Genomic DNA, 21,120 nt, shown 5'->3' on the forward strand with positions numbered 1-21,120 from the left:
GACCTTGGTCCAGGCCTAACAAGTTTAAAGACTAAGGTGTGCTAGACTCAAGCCATAGTATTTTTTTATTTATTATTTTTTTTTATGCACCTGAAAGTTAGACAGTAAATAAGGATGAGGAAGCCTTTGAATCTTTTGGTGAAGACCTGTCTTCCTGTTGAGTTGTATTCCATACTGAAGGCTGTAGTCTCAGTACTGCTTCAAACACTCATGAGCAGCCTGCATTATGCAGATGAGATACTTTTGCTTGTGGCAAGTAAAGTGGCACAGACCTAGAAATGATGTAATCACCTTAGGCCATATTCTACTGACCACAAGTACCAGTGTATGATCTTAAGAGACTATGATGGACACTAGAAAATATCATCTACTACAGGAGAAAACCTGACCTGAACACTTGTACAAGTGTCTTTCAGTTCAGGTCTTTTGTTCTTAGGGTCACCAAGAATCGCCTACTACTCAACAGCAATTAACAACAAACAACAACAATAAGAGAAAACCACTGGAGAAGATCAGTATCATCTGTGAAAACTAGGCTGATTGTGGAACAAACCCCCAACTACTCATATGCAAGGTCAAGCTGAAGCTAAGGAAAATTAAATCAAATACACGGGAACCAAAATATGATCTATAATCTATCCTACCTGAATTTCCCATAGTATTGCGATGGGAAATTCTACTGTTAGGGACCTCTCTAAAGTACTCAAGAGCAACGGTGTCTCTCTGGAGACTAAGGTGTGCCTGATACAGGCCATAGTCTTTGAAATCACTTGTTATGCATCAGAGAGTTGGACAGTGACTAGGGAGAATAGAAGGAGAATTGATGCCTTTGAGCTGTGGTGCTGGAGAAGAGTATTGAATGTCCCCTGGACTGCCAAGGAAACAGATTCATCCTGGAGAGTGTTAAACCAGGCTACTCCTTGGAGGCAAGAATATCTGGGCCTTCATCTGACATACTTTGGACATGTTGTAAGGAGAGACAGGTCCTTGGAGAGGGGCATTATGCTTGGTAGGGTGGAGGGACAGCACAGGAGGGGAAGACCCTCTATGAGGTGGATTGATTCAGTGACTCGGGTAATCGGGATGGGTGTGTCAGAGGCAATGCGATTGGCACAGGATAGAGCAGAGTTTAGGGCTGTTCTACATAGGGTCGCTATGAGTCGCAAGCGACTCGATGGCACATAACAATGACACCACCACCTGAATTTCAGAACCGTCTCAGGAACAGGTTTGAGTCTTTGAACACCAGTGAGAGAAGACCAGATGAGTTGTGGGAGGATATCAAGAATATCATCCAGGAAGGGTGCAAAAGGTAATGACAGAGGAGGAAAAAAAGACCAAAATGAATGTCAGAAGAGACTCTGAAAATTGCACTAGAGTGCTGAGAAGCCAAAGTAGAGGGACAAATTCAATATATTAAAGAGCTGAACAGAAGGTTTCAAAAGGCAGCACTGGAAGACAAAGTAAAATGTTTCACTGAAATGTGCAAGAGACTGGAGTCAGGAAACCAAAAGGGCCAAACTTCAATCAGCATTTCTTAAGCTCAAGGAACTGTAGAACAAATTCACACCTGGAGTTGCAATACTTAAGAATGCTTTGCATAGAATATTAAATGATCCAGGAAGTATTAAAAGAAGATGGAAAGAGTATATAGAGTCATTGAACTGAAAGGAATTTGCAGACACAGAAGAATTTAATGAAACAACATATGAGCAAGAGCCTATCTATGGTGATGAAGGAAGTTCAAGCTGCTTTGAAAGAATTGGCAAAAAATAAGGCCCCAGGAATTGATGGTATACCACTTGACATATTTCAACTAACAGATGCTGCCATAGATGTGCTCACCAAGTTGTTTCAAGAAATCTGGAGGATAATCACTTGACCAACTGACTGGAAGATCTATATTTGTTCCCATTCCAAAGAAAGGCAATCCAATAGAGTGTGGAAATTTTTTTAAATTTTACTTTATTATTTTTTGTGTGTATACCTTCAAATCTGATCTGACTGGTACAGGAGGAGATTGCCCCTCCTTCTCCAGCAGAGCATCTGGTGGATTACGTACCTCTGGATTGCAGTGCAGCCTCTTGCCACTTGGCTACCAGAGCTCCCCTCAGAGTGGAAATTATCTAACAATATCATTAATATCACATGCAAGCAAGATTCTGCTGAAGATTATCCAAAACTGATTGGCACAGCACATCAACATATAACTGCCAGAAGTGCAGGCTGGGTTTAGAAGGGATCATGGTACTAGAGATATTTAGCAACTGTTAGATGGATCTTGGCTGAAAGCAGGGAGTACAAGAGGAATGTCTATCTGTGTTTCATTGATTATGCAGAGGCATTTGACTGTGTGGATCACAACAAACTGTGGCTAACTCTAAGAAAGAGAATCCCAGAACGCTTGATCATACTAATGCAAAACCTATATTTGGACCAGGAGGCAATCATCAGAACAGAGCAAGGAACCACTTTATTGTTCAAAATTGGGAAGGTTGTCCACCAGAGATGTGTCGTATTTCCATACCTTTTCAATCTGTATGCAGAACAGATTATCCTGGAGGCTGATCTGTATGAAGAGTAATGTGGCATCAGGATTAGAGATTCAACAATCTGCATTATGTAGGTGACACAACCCTGCTTGCTGAAACTGAGGAGAACCTGAAGCACTTGATGCCCCAGGACTGTAGCCTTGAATATGGATTGAAGCTCAGTATCAAGAAAACAAAGATTCTCGTCACTGGGTTGATTGGCAGCATTGTGATAGATGGTGAAGAGATTGAGATTGTTAACAGCTTTAGCTTGCTTGGCTCCAAAATCAAAACTCTTGGCACCAGCAGCCAGGAAATGAAAAGATGTGTTGCAGTGGGAAAGTCTGTTGTTAGGGTCTTTTCCAAAGTAATGAAGAGCAACGATATCACTCTGGAGACTAAGGTGTGCCTAACACAGGCCATGGTCTTTGTAGTCACTTGCTGTGCATCAGAGAGTGGGACAATAACTAGGGGTGATAGAAGAATTGATACCATTGAGCTGTGGTGGTGGGGAACAGTACTAAATATACCATGGACTGTTAAGAAAACAAACAGGTTTATCCTAGAGAGGGTTAAACCAGGTTACTCCTTGGAGGCAAGGATCCTGAAGCTTTGTCTGACATATTTTGGACATGTTGACCAATCCTTGGAGAAGGGACGTCATGCTTGGGAGGGTGGAGGGACCGCGTAGGAGAGGAAGATCCTCTATGAGGTGGATTGATTCAGTAACTGGGGTAATGGGAGTATGTGTGTCGGGACAGTGAGATTGGCACAGGATAGAGCAGGGTTTAGGGCTGTTGTATATAGAGTCGCTGTGAGTCGCAGGCAACTGAACGGCACATAACAACAGCAGCAACAGGAGAAAAAAGGAAGCAATTTTGTAAAAGTAGCCATTCTCTTTGAAACACTTGATCCTGGCCCTTAAGAACCTTCTGATTTAATGGTGAAAACATAGATTTTATATGTAGAAATAGAACATAACTGCATATACAGAGTAATGCTAAATACTTAACTCTTTATTGTCAAGTTAGAACCAACTCATACTTTACCCCCTAGCATGTTTTGGGAAGATGGGAGCCAGGTGGGAGGAGATTGCCTATATTTCTCTAATGAATTCTAACTATCAAAGAGGTGCCACCTTTGGGTTAGCAGTACAACTCTCTATGAACTACTACACCAGTAGAGGTCTAAATATTAATATTAATGCAATTAGAGAAGAGAAAAGTAATTTTCATTGGAAAGATCAGAGAAATATTTGAGTTTATGTATCTGAAAATAGTGATGATAATTAAAGCATTAATCTTAAATAATTAAATGACAATCTTGATAATTAAATGACAATGTGGTATTGCACACGAAGTGACATAATTTTTGTTGCTATTATTATGGTTATTTGGAAATATTATTGAATTTTTAAGTCTCAATTTATGTTTGTAGAGTCAATTCTAAACAGAGAAAGTATTTCTGGCAATGACATGGAACTCAGGACATTTTTAGGTGTGACAGGTAGTTATATTATTAAAACATGATGTATACAGTGACTAATTGGAGATAAGGTAAGAGAGATTTGGATCTGATTGTTCAGTTTCATGAGTAACATACTAAAGAATTTGGACTTTACTCAGACAGACAGCTGCCACTAAAACATCTCAATGGAAGGAATTTTATCTTACTCATCTTTATATACTCTTTATAACTATATTGACAGGTAATATAAAATTGTGATAAGAGTGTAAGCTCTGAAAGCTGACTCCTGGCTCTGCCACTTATTAACTGAATGACACTGGTACCCTTTGACCCTTAGGTTCTTTACTGGTATGATTGGAATAATGAAAGTATATTACTTCACTAGGTTATTAGAAATATTAAATTAGTTGATAGAAATATTTATATGTACAATTTTTGTTGTTATTAGGCATCATCAAGTATGATTCATAGCGATCCTATGAATAAAAGAATTGAGCCCTGTTCTATTCTGTGCCATTCTTGCACTTCCTGACACACAAGAGCCTATTGCAGCAGTCACCATGTCAATCCACTTGGTTGAGGGTCTTCTCCTTTACCGAATCTCCAACCTTTCCAGCATCATGTTCCTTTCCAAGGAAAAGCCTCTCCTAGCAACATGTCCAAAGTATGTGATGTGAAGCCTCATCATTCTTCCCTCCAAAGAGCACTCTGGCTACACCCTTTCCAAGACATATCTGTTTGTTCTCTTGGCCCTCCATCAGATGTTCAGTGCTATTCTCCAACACCACAGCTCAAAGGCGTCATTTTTTTTTCTGTCATCCTTATTCATTGGCCCCCTCTCAGATGCAATAAGTGATTGGAAAGACTATTGCGTGAATCAGATGCACCTTAGTCCTCAAACTAAGATCATTACTCCTTAATAATTTGGAGAGGTCCCTAACTGTAGATTTTCCCAGTGCAATGCATCTCCTTATTTCCTGACTGCTGGTAGCAAGGGTGTTAAATGTGGATTCAAGTAAGATGAAGCTGTTGACAGTTTCAGTCTCCTCTCCATCCTTCATGATGTTGCCTAAAATAATGCTTGCATTATAAATGTCCTTTAAGAGTTAAGCTTTTATCATCTTTATTCTCATTACCTGACATATAATAAGCAGTCAGTAAATTTTGAATGAACAGAGTTGTGCTTAGTTTGTCCAGCATGTGTTTGTATACTGTCATCTGCTAGGCAGGAGAGTGGAATTTACTGTTAAGAAGCTTATAGTTTAGTAAAAGAGAGAAAAGACATGTTAAAAAAATACAGTTGAAAGTATGAAGTCCTGGATGTTAAAGAGGAATGACAAAGATGAATGCCTTAATAGTTCAGAAGTATGTTAGTTCAGAAATTACTTTTATTTTGTGGGAGAGAAGCATTTGAGCTAGGCTGTAACTCTGTGGAGATGAGGCAGTGGGGAAAAGTAAAATGATGACACTCCATGGGAAGCAGTAAATCATGCTACAAGAAAGATTGAAGCAATTAAGTCTTTAATAAAAATCTAGTTTACCTATAGATTCAGAGATAGGACTTTTGTCTACACAGAATCTTGCTACACAGTGTGTGATCCATAGACCAAAGAGCATCAGTTGAGAGCTTAATAAAAATTTAGATAGGTCCAAGCCCTGACTTACAGATTCAAAGCCTTTAAGAAGTATTAGCCAAGAAGACATCCCACCCCCCATTTCTCAATAAGAATGTGTGTGCCATAGCAATCTAAAAGCATTAATAAAGTTGGATATCTATTCTCTGGCACATGTATTCAGAAAGGCCTCCAGTCCTGAGCTAAGTAACTCTATCTAGCATACTTTTTGGGTGAGGGTAATGGGAAATAGGAATCATTTGGAATGTAACTTTAAAGTTCTTGTCTTAGACGAGAAACTTAAAGTTTGACATAATTATCAATAAATATTCTAATGAAAGCATTAAATGTTTTCTAGGCACATATTACTTCTTTGTCAAAGATAAGGACTGTGAAAGTATATTTTGTTTATAGCAGCTAACATGATTAACTCTATTCTTCAAATATAAAGTTAATGCCTGTCTTAGCTTGCCATCCATGCGACACCATTGTGGATATAATGTATGATGGCAGTAGTAGTAGTGGTCTGTGTAAGGAATGAAGCAGAGGAGGTTGAGTAGAGAAGTGCCACCTAGAAATAGGTGTTGTCATTGTGACATGGTGATGTGAATAAGGGGTAGGGGAAAAGACCGGCAGAAATGTGGCACATGAAGCCAGTACCTGCCTGAATGTGCTATCTGTGACATCTTTGTGAATGTTGGCATAGTCATGGTGAACCTTTGAGGATGGGAAGCAAGTACAGCATACTGAAACCAGGACTTTCCAGCTTCTCAAAGGCCCACACATTTAGAATGTAGCCAGTCTTTTGCTAGAGAAACACTGTTGTTCAACTTCTTTGTAAATATTTGATTAACTCAAACCAAATAACTCTTGGCTTTTCAGCCCTGTGGCTGCCCCTAAATATCTTTTTTATAAAATGAATTTTACCTTGTGGAGCTAATTTGGTGACTGTTGTTTCCTATCTAACAATTATTTTGCTTAGCATCTTATATGCAAAACTTTGTATGCCAGACACTACCAGTTTTAGGGAATGAGTCAGAAATTTTAAAAGACGAGGAATAGCTAGTGGTCTGTAGTGCTGGTCTGTAGTGCTTAAATTATCTCATTGGTCTTCATAAGAGCCACATGAGTTATGTTGTGTTAATATTTCCATTGGCATGTGAAGAATCTGAAATACAGAGGGGTCATTAATAAGTGGCAGTGTCAGAATTCAAATTCATGTAGTTTTGACTCCTGACCAGGACCTCTTTCTTAACTTCATACTAATTAATTATATCAAGCTTTCAATGGATGGGGCAAAGTGCTAGTAGTCCTGGGGGCGGGAAGAAGGATTAATTGAGGGCATCTCGAAGAACATTATGGAGAAAGTGAAATTTTAGCTGATCCTGGGATCAGTGAGTTCCAATAAGTAAAATTATTCCAGCTCTTGGGAGAACTTAAACTAAGGTATTAGCTCTTAAAAATAATTCAGGCTGTTACAGGAGCACCAGCCATGTGGGGATGGTTGAGTCTGATTTCTCCTAACTTATTAAATCTTAAAAATAACTTGTGGCTGTTATAGGGGCACCAGCTATATGTAGATGCTTGAGTCTGATTTCTTCTAACTCCACAAAGGGGAACTGTCCTCATCAACAACATCCATGGTATAAAATTGATCCCTTTAAGATATAAGGTCAGACATGGCTCCTCACTCTACTACACCTGCCTCTACTACTATTTACAGGGCGACTTCTTACAGGCTAGCTGACCAGGGTGGCCTAGACACTATACTGTTGTTGTGTGCAGTTGAGTCAGAACTGACTCATAGCTGACGTCAAGAGAGGTTTTGGCAACAAAGAAGATAGAATGTCCAGGAGATTCCACCAAAAGCTTCCAATCAGAATTGTGTTCTTTGAAAGAGATCGACTTTGTACAGGGCAGCCCTGTTGCCTCTGGCAAGCGTCTTGTCTCCAAGGCCTTCGGGTGCTTGATCGGGTGGCTCAGAGTGGTGTCTGGGTCCTGTAGATTATTCTGGGTGGGACTTTCAAATGGGCTTCTCTTTGTAAAACTCCCCAAACTTGTTTCCTCTGGTCTTATCCATGGGATAAATCCACTGCGAGTACACATATACCAAGAACACCATATCATTCCAGAAGCAGGCCAGCTGGTACCAGGTGGACATAGTGATGATGAAAGCAAAGGCATCCTCAATGAAGGTGTTGAAGGGTTTCTAAGTAAAGGCCTTCCAGAGCAGGTCAGCCACCGACTTCATTTTGTAGTTCACAAAGAGCTGCAGCAGCATGAAGAGGAAGCCAAAGACATCGACTCCATTGACAAAGCTGTTAACCAGGAGGATCAACTTTTGTACTTGATATTCAGGAGTGAGTGAATGGCTGCACTAATGCAGAGGGGTAGAATAAGAATGACAGGTATTTCATGGCTGGACTTACTCCTCTGTTGTCCTTTCTTTTTTTTTTTTTAATTTTTTTTATTATTTTGTGTGCGTGTACCGTCAAATCAGATCTGACTGGTACAGGAGGATATTGCGCCTCCTTCTCCGGCAGAGCATCTGGTGGATTCGAACCGTGTTCCTCTGGGATTGCAGTTCTGTTGTCCTTTCTGATTTGCTGTAAGTGGGAATGGAAGTACAGGTCAGAGGCCTATCCAGACAACATTCATTTTCAATGCTTTTTCACTTTCCACGATTGATGTCCTTTCCAGTGCCTGTGGGGATCAGCACTAGCAGGCTTGTCTGCTCATCCAGCAGGAAAAGGAAGATGACGCCAGTGCTGAAGCATCCCCAGAGCTCTGCATTGGTGGACATTCCAATCATGCTCTTCTTTTTCTTCCAGAGGCTGCTGTCATTTTTAAATACCAGGAAATAAAAAAGGAGATGAAACGCTGCAACAAAGAAGGTCAGAGCTAAGAAATACAAGTTGGTGTCTACAAAACTCCCTTTAACTTCATGAGCATCTTTATCTGAAAACCCAAACTGCTGCAGCAAGTACACAGTATCCTGTATGTGGATCCAGAAGCACTGCCTCCCCAGTAACAGCTTGTCATAGGATGCAATGAGCAGCAGCTCTGTGGTTGAGTGGTTAGTGACCACCAAGTCCTTCATGTGCCTGCTCAGCTGATCGATGAACAGGATGGGGAAGGTAATGGATGGTTTTCCCTAACTGGATCATCTTCATATATCGATGCACATCAGTGGCAGAGAGGACTCCTCAAAGATGGAGTTGTCCACCGTCACATTTAGCTTCATCCTTGGCTGCCGGTGAGAAACAAGCTCATCCAAGGCACTGGTTGTCATCTTCTTAGCTTTGATTTGCTGTGGGAAAGACTCCATGGTCAGGAGGTTGACCTCTTCAGGCTTGGGGGCCGTGTAGATAGTGACTGACGTAGACTGATGAGGTATACCCCCTTCCCATCCTGCCACAGTGAAATCCCAGTGTGTTGGAGGAAGATGTAAACATACAGGGTCCCATTGTTTCTTGTCTTCTTTGGTACAGAAACGTTAACTGGTCTTTCAAATCTGGACACCATGTCAAAGTCCACAACATTCAACACCAAGTCCACATGGTTCTCAACTCCAAGGTTGGGCCTTGTGGTGGTATAAGCACTCAGCTGCAGCTTGGGCTTCCAGGCCAGTGAGGGCTGCATGCAGTTGCCATCCTGGATGCGTGGGTGAGTGTAGACGATGCTGTGCCTCACCCAGCAAGTATGTACCACAGAGACCATGAACACTCCCACCACCAGGCTCATGAAGAAGCTGCAGCTGCTCCACATGGTGATGCTGCCTCCCACCTGACAGAAGGATACACTGACCCAGGCTGTTATCCTGCCGCTCCGCTCCCATTGGGTGGTGCCCTGAGGGACACTCTGCCCATCACCACTTATGCAAAGACCACAACATGCCATAAAAAAACCCCTCTTCACTACAATACAGAAGGCATGCAGTTCGAATCCACCAGCTGCTTCTTGGGAGAAGGATGGGCATTCTCCCGTGCAATTAACTGCCACTGAAAACCCACTGGAGAGTCAGCTATGGGTTGGTTTCAAATTGACAGCACACATTACCACCACATACAGGGATCTCCAGAGGTGTGTATATATGTAGATACAGAGGTGTCGTGATGTGCTTACAGAGGTGTCTCCATGTAGACATAGGAGAATTTAAATGTAGATATGCCATTATCTCCATAAATCTACAGCCATTTCTGTGCAGATATACAGCTGTCTCCATTTAGAGTGAAGAAACTGACTGGTGAGTCACCCTGAATGCCAGTGGCCAATGGCTACCCTCACAGGATTTGCTTAGAGCTTGTACCACTGTTTCTGGGCTTTTATTTTATTTTCAAGCTCTTATTGTGTACCAGACATTGTGCTGTGCTATTTGCATTTTATTATTCATTCAGTACTTCTAACAATCTTAATGTTGTAGATATTATTATTCAGACTGATCTTTGCCTGCCTTCATCACCACAGGCTCTTGCTCATACATTGTTTTCATGAAATTCTACTGTGTCCGCCAATTCCTTTTGGTACAATGACTATGTATATTTTTCCATCTTCTTTTAATACTTCCTGAATCATTTAACATTCTTCCCAAAGCATCCTTAAGTATTGCAGCTCGAGGTTTGAATTTGTTCTTCAGTTCCTTCAGCTTAAGAAATGCTGAGCTAGTTTGACCCCTTTGATTTTCTGACTCCAGCTCTTTGCACATTTACTTATAATACTTTACTTTGTCTTCATGGTTTCCATTTGAAATCTTCTGTTCAGATCCTTACTATCTTGATTGTTTTCTATTTGTTTTGGTTTCTCGACATGCTAATGCAATATTTAGAGTCTCTTCTGATATCCATTTTGGTCTTTTCTTTCTTCTCTGTCTTTGTAATGACCTTTTGCACTCTTCCCGGATGATGTTCTTAATATCCTCCCACAACTCATCTGGTCTTTTCTCATTTTTGTTCAAAGCCTCAAACCTGTTCCTGAGATAGTTTTGAAATTCAAGTGGGATAGACTCAAGGTCATATTTTGGTTCCCGTGTATTGGATTTAATTTTTCTTAGCTTCATCTTGAACTTGCATATGAGTAGTTGGTGGTCTGTTCCACAATCAACACCTGGCCTAGTTTTCACAGGTGATATTGAACTTCTCCAGCGGTTCTTTCCACAGATGTAATCCATCTGATTCCTGTGCATATGATCAGGTGAAACCCGTGTGTACAGTCTGTGTTTGTTTCTTAGAAAACATATTTGCAGTGAATAAATAGTTGATTGTGCAAAATTCTATTATTCTATCTCCAGCTTCATTTCTGTCATCAAGTCCATGTTTTCCAACTACTGATCCTTCTTCTCTGTAAGAGACTGTGGTGATGAAGGAAGAAGTTAATGCTACTCTGAAAGAATTGGCAAAAAAACAAGGCCCCTGGAATTAACAGTACACCAATTGATACAGTTCAACAAACAGATGCTGCCATATGTGTGCTCACCAAGTTATGCCAAGAAATCTGGAGGATAACCACCTGGCTAACTGACTGGAAGACATCTCTACTTGTTCCTATTCCTAAGAAAGGTGATCTGACAGAGAGTGGAAATTATTTGACAATATCACATGCAAGCAAGATTGTGCTGAGGATTATCCAAAACGACTGGAACATCACATCAACAGAGAACTGCCAGAAGTACAGGCTAGATTTAGAAGAGGCTATGGTATAGGAGCTAATGTTAGTTGGATCTTGGCTGAAAGCAGGGAGTACAAGAGGAATGTCTACCTGTGTTTCATGGACTATGCAAAGGCATTTGATGTGTGGATTACAACAAACTGAGGCTAACTCTGAGAAGAATGGGAATCCCAGAACACTTGATCGCGCTAATGCGAAACCTATATTTGGACCAGGAGGTAGTTGTCAGAACAGAGCAAGGAAATACTGCTTGGTTCAAAATTGCAATGGGTATACGCCAGAGTTGTGTCATCTGCATAACATAGATTATTGATAGATCTTCCACCAATCTTGACCCCACATTTCTCCTCATAGAGCCCAGCCTCCTGGATAACATCAGCTACAATATCCCTAGTACCACGACCCCTTCCAAACCCAACCTGGACTTCTGGCAGTTCTCTGCTGATACGCTATTCCAGTCGTTTTTGGATAATCTTCACTAGAATCTTGCTTGCATGTGAAATCAATGAGATTGTTCTATAGTTTCCACACTCTGTTGGGTCACCTGTCTTTGGGATGAGAACAAATATAGATCTCTTCTAGTCAGTTGGCCAGGTGATTGTTCTCCAGATTTCTTGGCACAACTTGGTGAGCACATCCAGGGCAGCATCTGTTAGCTGAAATATGTCAATTGGTATATCGTCTATTCTTGGGGCCTTATTTTTTACCATTTGCTTCAGAGCAGCCTGAACTTCTTTCATCACCATAGGCTCTCGCTCACATGTTGTTTCATGAAATTCTTCTGTGTCTTCCAATTCCTTTCGACACAGTGATTCAGTATATTCTTTCCATCTTCTTTTAATACTTCTTGGATTATTTAATATTCTTCCTAAATTATCCTTGATGATAGCAACTCGAGGTTTGAATTTGTTCTTCAGTTCCTTGAGCTTAAGAAATGCTGAGCGAGTTCGGCCCTTTTGATTTTCTGACTCCAGCTCCTTGCACATTTCATTGTAATATTTTACTTTGTCATCCCGTGCTGCCTTTTGAAATCTTCTATTCAGCTCTTTAGTATCTTGAATTCTTCCTTGTGTGCTTTGGCTTCTCTGCGCTCCAGTGCAATTTTCAGAGTCTCTTCTGACATCCATTTTGGTCTTTGCTTCCTCTTCTGTCTTTGCAATGACCGTTTGCACTCTTCCTGGATGATACCCTTGATGTCTTCCCACAACTCGTCTGGTCTTCTTCGCTCATTAGTGTTCAAGGCCTCAAACCTGTTCCTGAGATGGTTCTGAAATTCAGGTGGGATAGACTCAAAGTCATATTTTGGTTCCTGTGCATCTGGTTTAATTTTCTTCAGCTTCAGCTTGAACTTGCATATGAGTAGTTGGTGGTCTGTTCCACAGTCAGCCCTTGCTTCTGAGTAGTTGGTGGTCTGTTCCACAGTCAGCCCGTGTCCTAGTTTTCACTAGGCGTTACGCAGATGACACAACCCTGCTTGCTGAAACTGAGGAGGACCTGAAGCACTTGCTGCAGAGGGTCAAGGACTGCAGCCTCCAATATGGATTGAGGCTCAATGTCAAGAAGACAAAGATTCTCACCACTGGGCCAATTGGCAGCATCAGGATGGATGGTGAAGAGATTGAGATTGTTCATAGCTTTAGTTTGTTTGGCTCCACAGTCAACACTTTTGGCACCAGTAGCCAGGAAATTAAAAGGCATATTGCCATGGGAAAGTCTGCTGTTAGGGACCTCTCCAAAGTACTGAAGAGCAGTGGTGTCTCTCTGGAGACTAAGGTGCATCTGATACAGGTCATGGTCTTTGCAATCAATTTTTTTTAAATTTTATTTTATTTCATTATTTTTTGTGTGTATACCATCAAATCAGATCTGACTTGATACAGGAGGAGATTGTTCCTCCTTCTCCAGCAGAGCATCTGGTGGATTTAAACCATGTACCTCTGAGATTGCAGTGCAGCTTCTTGCCACTAGGCCACCAGAGCTTGCCACAATCAATTTTTATGCATCAGAGAGTTGGACAATGACCAAGAAGTATAGAAGAATAATTGATGCCTTTGACATGTGGTGCTGGAGAAGAGTATTGAGAATATCACGGACTGCTAGGAAAACAAACAGATTCTTCCTGGAAAAGGTTGAACTGGGTGGTTCCTTGGAGGCAAGGATTCTGAGGCTCCGTCTAACATACTTTGGACATGTTGTAAGGAGAGACCGGTCCTTGGACATCATGCTTAGGAGGGTGGAGGGACAGCGCAGGAGGGGAAGTGCTTCTATGAGGTGGATTGATTCAGTGACTGGGATAATTGGGATGGGAGTGTCAGAGACAATGCGTTTGGCACAGGACAGAGCAGAGTTCAGGGCTGTTGTACATAGGGTCGCTATGAGTCGCAAGCGACTCGACGGCACATAACAACAACATACGCTGGGGATGTGCCCTGTCTCCATACCTTTTCAATCTGTATGCAGGACAGGTTATCCAGGAGGCTGGGCTCTATCAGGAGAAATATGGCATCAGGATTGGAGGAAGACTTATCAACAATATGTGCTATGCAAATGACACAAACCTGCTTGCTAAATCTGAGGAGGACCTGAAGCGCTTGCTGCAGAAGGTCAAGGATAGTACCTTCAATATTGATTGAAGCTCATTATCAAGAAAACAAAGATTCTCACCACTGGGCTGATTGGCAGCATCATGATAGAAGCTGAATAGATTGAGATTATAAAAGCTTTAGTTTGCTTGGCTCCACAATAAACACTCTTTTCACCAGCAGCCAGGAATTTAAAAGATATATTGCACTGGGAAAGTCTGCTGTTAGAGATCTCGTTAGAGATCTCTTCAGAATACTGAAGAGCAGTGATGTCAGTCTGGAAACTAAGTAGTGCCTAATACAGGCCATGGTCTTTGCAATCACTTGCTATGCATTAGAGAGCTGGATAATTACTAGGGATAATAGGAGAATTTGATGCCTTTAAGCTGTGGTGTTGGAGAATAGTATTGAATATACCATGGACTGCTAAAAGAACGAACAAGTTAGTCCTGCAGAGGCTAAAACCGGCCTGCTCCTTGGAGGCAAGGATTCTAAAGATTTGTCTGACATACTTTGGCCATGTTGCAAGGAGAAACCAGTCCTTGAAGAGGGATGTCATGCTTGGGAGGATGGAGGGACAGTGCAGGAGAGGAAGACCCTTGATGAGATGGATTGATTTAGTGACTGGAGTAATGGGAATAGGTGCGTCAGAGATAATAAGATTGGCACAGGATAAAGCAGGGTTTAGGGCTGTTGTACATAGGGCCACTATGAGTTGCAAGCGACTTGATGGCACATAACAACAACGTTTGCCCAATAAAAGATGATGGTAGATTTTGAACTCAGACCCTCTATGTTCAGAGCTCTTGTAACTATGTCCTATCTCAGATTGCAGGTTCTGTTCCAGACCCCCACAATAAAGCGAATACAACAATAAAATTATTTATATGGCTGTTTTACTTCCTAATGCATATGAAAATTGTGTTTCCACTAAACTGTATTCTGTTAAGTATGTTAATAGCATTATTTAAATGTTTGAAACGTTGAAAATTTACCAAACTGGCAGAGAATCACATAGTAAGCAGGTGCTGTTGGCATAATGGTGCCTGTGTACTCCAAATAGTGTTCTTCTACATACCTTCAATTTGTAAACAGACAATAATGTCTATGCAATAAATCAGTGAATGTATACTTGTTATTCAACTTCCCTTTCCTTCTCTAGGCAGAAATTAGTTTCAACTAGTCATCAGGGGGCTCTGGTAACTTAGTGGCAAGAACTGAAATGCGCACAGTTTGGATCCACCAGCTGCTCTGGGAAAAAAAGATGGGCACTCTCTTGTGCAATTTACAATCTCTTTAAATTTACTGGAGGGTCAGATATGAACTGAGGTATGATGTTCCAGTACTACAGTATATAACAAAAGACATTAGAACCTGCACCATGCTTTCAGTCCTAACTAGATTTCTCCTCAGATCCTTTCCTTTCTCAACTTCCTACCAGTCACCAGAAGAACTTACAGAAAACCAGTGGCTCACAGACCACTCCTTGGAGGAACTCTGAAATTGCCACAGAAGTATTTCTCATTGAAGTAACATGTCTTAAAAGTTCTACTGTTATATTACAAATCAAACATTCTTCCTGATTTTTTTCCCCCCATTAAGCAATTGTTTCCTGAACAAGCATAATGTTTGCTAGACACTCTTAGGTGTTGTGAATACAGCCTCCTTGATATTAAGCTGGAACTGTCTCATAGCTGACCCTCTATTGGATTTCTGGGGCTGGAAATTGTACAGAAGATGGCTCATCTTTCTCTCTTAGAGTCAGTGGTGAATTCAAACTACCAGAGAGGCAGTCTTTGCATTACCAATACAATTAGTAACACAATTTCCTTTAGAATACACCAGCAGAGCTAGCTCCCTACTGTGAACACAGGAATGTATATGACATGGATTCTGCCCTTAGGAAAGTTTTTCCCAGTCTTTGATGATAAGCCTAATGTTCTTGCAGTAGCCAATCTTCTACTTTTTCTGTGCCTTTCCAAAGTACAACTTCCTTGGGACTTGGCCATGGATGGTGAGATATCTTTCTTGGCAACTCAAACCCCTGTTGTCACTGACTTTGTCTTGTGTTAGCTTTCTCTCATTTTTTGATCACTATTAATCCTGTTGTATGATTTACGTTTTTGTTTTAAAATTATTTTTTATATTAATAGTATTAATCTGGAGAAGGAGCTCTGGTAGCCTAATGGTAAGAAGCTGTGCTGCAGTCCGAAAGCCTTCAAATCTACCATCTGCTCTACAGGAGAAGGTTGGGCAGTTCCCTTTTGTGCAAAATACTGTGACAACCTTATGGAGGGTCAGATATTGGTCGGTTCTGACTCAGTGGCACAAAACAACATTGGTTAAAAAACCTTAGAATTTTAAAAAATAATGTATAATAAACAACACAACATTACCCATTACTTTCCGTACTAATTATTAATGATTCTGTGCATTTATATTAATACTTAAATGTCTTTTACATAAATGAAACCATGCATTATTTTTTTTCAACTTGATAATTTTTTGCTTAAAGTCTGTTTTGGCTATCCTTGTCATTGCACAAAGATCTTATACCTTTCTTTTTAATAGCTATGTTGCATTCCAGTTGTTGTTGTTAAGTGCCGTCAAGTCGCAGGAGACTCATAGCAATCCTTTGAAGGAGAGTCCTCGACACTTGGGTGCCTTTCATCCTCTCTCCAGGTTCATAGGGTTTCCAGAGGCAAGCTATTATGGAAGTGGATGCCACTCCTCCTTCCAAGCTTGTTTTAATCGGGGAGCTCCACCCCACTCTCTGTCCTCATTGGGTAACCAGCCATTAACACATTTGACACATCACTGTCACAGTGTTCAGCCTCACAGCAACCACAAGTGACCACAGTACGGCAACTTGTACACCAGGGCTATATGACCTAGAGGGATGTCTGAACAAAACCAATGAAAGACAGACCCGAGGGCCGCGGATTAAAAGTCACCCACCTTTGGCTTGGTAGCATCGCTTTCTGTCCACTGGGCCAGCTGCTCTCTCTCTCTGTGTTGATATTATTGTTGTATTTCAGCATTCCAGTATATAAATAAATAAGATACTTGTGTTATTGATAGGTATTTACATTAATAAATATTGTTGAAATAAGATGTCCCTTTGCATCTATTTTTGCTCAGCTGAGTTAATTATGTTTGTACGATCAATTTCCAGAAGTAAAATTGTTGGGTGAATTATAATTTTTGCTAGCTGCTTGTTAGGTGCCATCATATTGACTATGACTCACAGCAACCCTGTGAGCATCTCATCTGAATCTTGCCCTATACTCTTGCATCCTTGTGGTCTCTGTCCAGTTCACATCCATTGTGGTTTTCAAACCCACTATGTCAGTCCTTCTCATTGAGAGTTTTCTTCTCTTTCTATCCATTGCTAAATACAGTCAATTAATTGCCATTTGAAAAAGTGGTGCCAAGAAGTAAAAAATGTATGTAAATTCCTGTTTTCTCATCTTTTGAACAACATTGAGTATTATCATCCTTATTAATCTTTAAAGAGAATTGTGTCTTTGTTTCATTTAGGAGTGAGTTTAAGAACTTTTTTCATTTCTTGTAGACATTTATATTTGTTTTTTCTATGAACATAATACATACTTTTTGTTCATTTTTCAAATGAACCTTTTTAAAAATTATGTATCTGCAAAGTTTTTACTGTATTAAGAAACTTACTTTTTTGTCATCACAAAATTTATTTAGTTTGTTGTTTTTAAAATATAGACTTTGAGATTTAGTAGTTCAACCAACGTACTTTGTAGTTCAATCAACTTACTTTGTAGGTAAAAAAAAAAAAACAACTCAAAGTAAGCAAGTAGTCAGATAGTATCAGAGTTGAAACCTGTATCAAGTTTTGTTATTTTCTTCATTTGGTACTTTTTCCATTATAATATGCTATTTTTAAGGTTTGATATCATCTCACTTCCATCATCACTTTTACCATTAGATCTTTCCACACACAACCTGGTAAAGTTAGAAATTCACCAGTCTGGCATGGAATAGAAAGATTCAGAGGGTTTTAGGATTTTACAGGAAACTAAGGAGCATCACTTGTACCTGATGTATGCATAGCTGTATGACTGAACTAGTTTCTCTTGGTGACATTTATGTTCTGGCTTTGTAATTATTTTTTTTTAAATCCATTTATTTTTGCACATTTTCCTTCCTCTCTCTCATTCCCCCTTCCACTAGTCCACCTTGCAATGCACCTCTTGTTCCGGATGGTTGTCATACATATAATCCCTAATCATATATTCTTTTCAAACAGTTCTTCCCCTCGTCTGTTTCAATGCAATTCGCTATCGTATAGTGGTCAGTACTCTTTGTTGTGTAATTATTATTTTTAAACAACAAATCTGGTTTTGTTTTGTAGGTTCATGGGTGTATGTGTACATCAAGGACAATTGCATGCACTTACAGAGGTAAGAGTTCAATTAGTATCTTGAAATTATTTCTTTGCATTGGTTTTAGCATTTATGGTACTAGGACAAGTTGCTTATGTAAAAATGTACAGCATTTGTGTTTATGCAAAAAATGGCAATGCTTTCTTTTTTACTGGAGTACAGTGACGACACCTCTTAAAATCATTGGGTTCCCTTCTAATCCTTGGTGAACACTTTGAGAATATGAATCTCAAGTGTATTGACTCTTGATGGCTGTATGACACCTTAAATCAGGTTTTGCCGCTCTTGGCTGCAAACTTTTATCATGATAACAAACCCCTACTACATTATGTCCTGATCTAAAACTCCAGCACTACTCTGATTTCCTGATTGGTCTTATTGGAATAAATTTCCATCCCTAGGTTTCTTTTTCCTCTCTCTCTCTTTTTTTTTTTTGTGCCATTACTTGGATACAAACCCATCTCCAATTTAATTTCTCTTTCAGCCTCTGCTAGGCAGATATATATGTAACAGTAATTACTCATTTTCTGAAAACAAGAGAACTCTTTCTAGAACAGAATTTCCCAAATTTGAGTAACAAGTTAATCATCCTCAGAATTTGCTTAGGAGCTTCTTAGGAAAACAGATTTCTGGAACCTTCTCCTAAATATAGTAAGTCTGAATCTGACTTTTCTGTCTGTATTCTTAAAAGCTCCCTAGGGTATTCTGGTGAACATGTCAAGTTAATTTATTTCTAAAATGTTTTTACGTCCTTTTTGAAGTAAGTACCAAAATGTGAAGAAACTTAGAAAGGGAAATTGTTTAACAGAATTTGCAAGAGTATTGATTTCCTCCTGGCTTGGTGCCCAGTATTAGTCTTTAATATCTTATGAAGGAGGGTCTGATATGCCACACTCTGTCTCTTAGTCACTGAGGTACTAGAATGTGGAGAATCTGTAACTACATACTGCCATATGAAAAACAAAAGACGACAGAATAGTGAGATTTTACTTTAGCTGTATCTCAGTGCTTTTATCTGTAAAATAAAAATGACAAATTCACCCCAGGATTGTGAAGATTAAATATATTGTTGTGAGGAAAAGCAGCTTTAGAAAATGGAGATCAGAGGTTTAGATTTGGCTTTTGAGCTGTGTGGTGAACATGCAAGTAAAAATACTGAGTAGATGATTGAAAATACGTGATTACAGGATAAATAAATGGTATTTAAAGGCATAAAACTAGGTAATATCATTCCAAGGGGGTGGATAGAGAAGGCAGCTAGGAGCTGAGTCTATGCATCTTAGTTTGAAAGTCTGAGGAAAGAGTAAACTAATAAGGAGTAATTAGTGCAATGGGAAGAAATCCAGGAAAGTAAATTGGCCTGGAATGAAAAGAAAGCAGTTGAGGTTTTTTGTGGTTTTTTTCTTTTTGAAATTTTACTAATTTTAAGGAAAGTTTACAGAGACTTAGGGTTACCAGTCATTCATTGTTGCACTTTTCTCCCTGCTCATCCCCTGCCCCCAAATTCACTGTTCTCCTTGAAAAGAAAAAGAAAAACTCTTTCACTGTTATGAACTCCTCCTCCCAAGAAAGGAGCTTTGAGGAACAGGGCTTGATTAATTGTGGAAAATACTGCTAATAAAATAGTTCATGACCTAATATGAATGTTTGAAGATGAAAGAGAAAATGCTTATTTCCTAAGCATAGTAATAGTGCCTAATGTATAGTAGTTATTCAGTGTTGTCGTTAGGTGATGCCCTAGAGTTGGTGTTGAACCATGGTGATACTGTGTCCAACAAAACATTGTTCTTTCTGGTGACAGCCTCACAGTTATTATGTTTGAAAACATTGTTGTAGCCACTGTATCAGTTCTTCTCATTAGAGGTCTTTCTCTTTTATACTGACCCTCTACTTCTCCAGGAACCGGTCCTTTTTTTGATGCAGTTGTTGTTGTTAGTTGCCATCAAGTCAACTCCAACTCCAACCATATAAACAGCACATCCGAACCTTGCCCTATGCTGCAGCCGTCCTCACAATCTCAGATATGCTCAAGCCCAGTGTTACCATTAATTGTGTCAATCCATCTTGTTGAGGGTCTTCCTCTCTTTCACTTTTCACCTTTCCCAACAGGATGCCTTTTTGCAAGAACTGGTCCCTCCTGACAACATGCCCAAAAGATGTGAGACAAAATATCATCATCCTTATTTCACAGGTTGCACTTCCTCCAAGTCAAACATGTTTGTTCTTTTGGAATTTTATTTGCAAGGCTTGCTTGCTTGCCTTTTCTTTCTTGCTTGCTTACCTTGCTTTCCTGCTTTCTTTCCTACAAGAGTTTCTAGATTGTAAAACAATGTTTATTTTTTAAGTGAATTATTCTTACTTTTCAATAATTCTTTTTTTAATGAATTTTTTTTAAATGTAAAGAAAAACAATAGAGAAAAAGCCAATAGTCCCAGAGAGTATCTTACTCTACTTTTACTTTGTTTTTATGTGTGTCTTTCCAACTACTATTATTCAAGAACAGATGGAGTCCTTAAATATAGGCAGTCAAGGGCTATGATAGAGTCTCTAACATAAACAGAAGTCCAGAAACTAATTACAAAACAAAACAAAAAAGCCCATGGCCTATTGAGCGCTCTCTTTTCACACCACGGTTCAAAAGCATTGGTTCTTTTTATTCATTGTCCAGCTTTCAAATGCATAGGAAGCAATTGAAAATACCATCCATGCCTTGGATCAGGGTACCTTAGTTTTAAAACTGACATCATTGCTTTGGACAGCACTTTATTTTTTTTTCTATAATTATATTTTATTAATTTTCATAAACATTTACAGAGATTTTGGGCTTCCATTCATTCATTGTTGCACT

The 21,120-nt window shown here is 39.8% G+C and overlaps 1 protein-coding gene across 2 annotated transcripts in view; it reads left to right on the top strand.

Moving 5' to 3' along the window:
* TESK2 (testis-specific kinase 2) overlaps window positions 1–21,120 on the top strand; it is a 230,884-nt gene that overhangs the window by 139,783 nt on the left and 69,981 nt on the right. For both annotated transcript variants that reach the window (XM_006898992.1, XM_006898993.1), the window contains one exon: window positions 18,242–18,290. In XM_006898992.1, coding sequence (XP_006899054.1) covers window positions 18,242–18,290 — 49 coding nt within the window. The remainder of the gene's footprint in view (window positions 1–18,241; window positions 18,291–21,120) is intronic.

Source organism: Elephantulus edwardii, unplaced genomic scaffold, assembly GCF_000299155.1.
Source record: "Elephantulus edwardii isolate Elephantulus edwardi_28Jun2011 unplaced genomic scaffold, EleEdw1.0 scaffold00243, whole genome shotgun sequence".
NCBI classification, from domain to species: domain Eukaryota; kingdom Metazoa; phylum Chordata; class Mammalia; order Macroscelidea; family Macroscelididae; genus Elephantulus; species Elephantulus edwardii.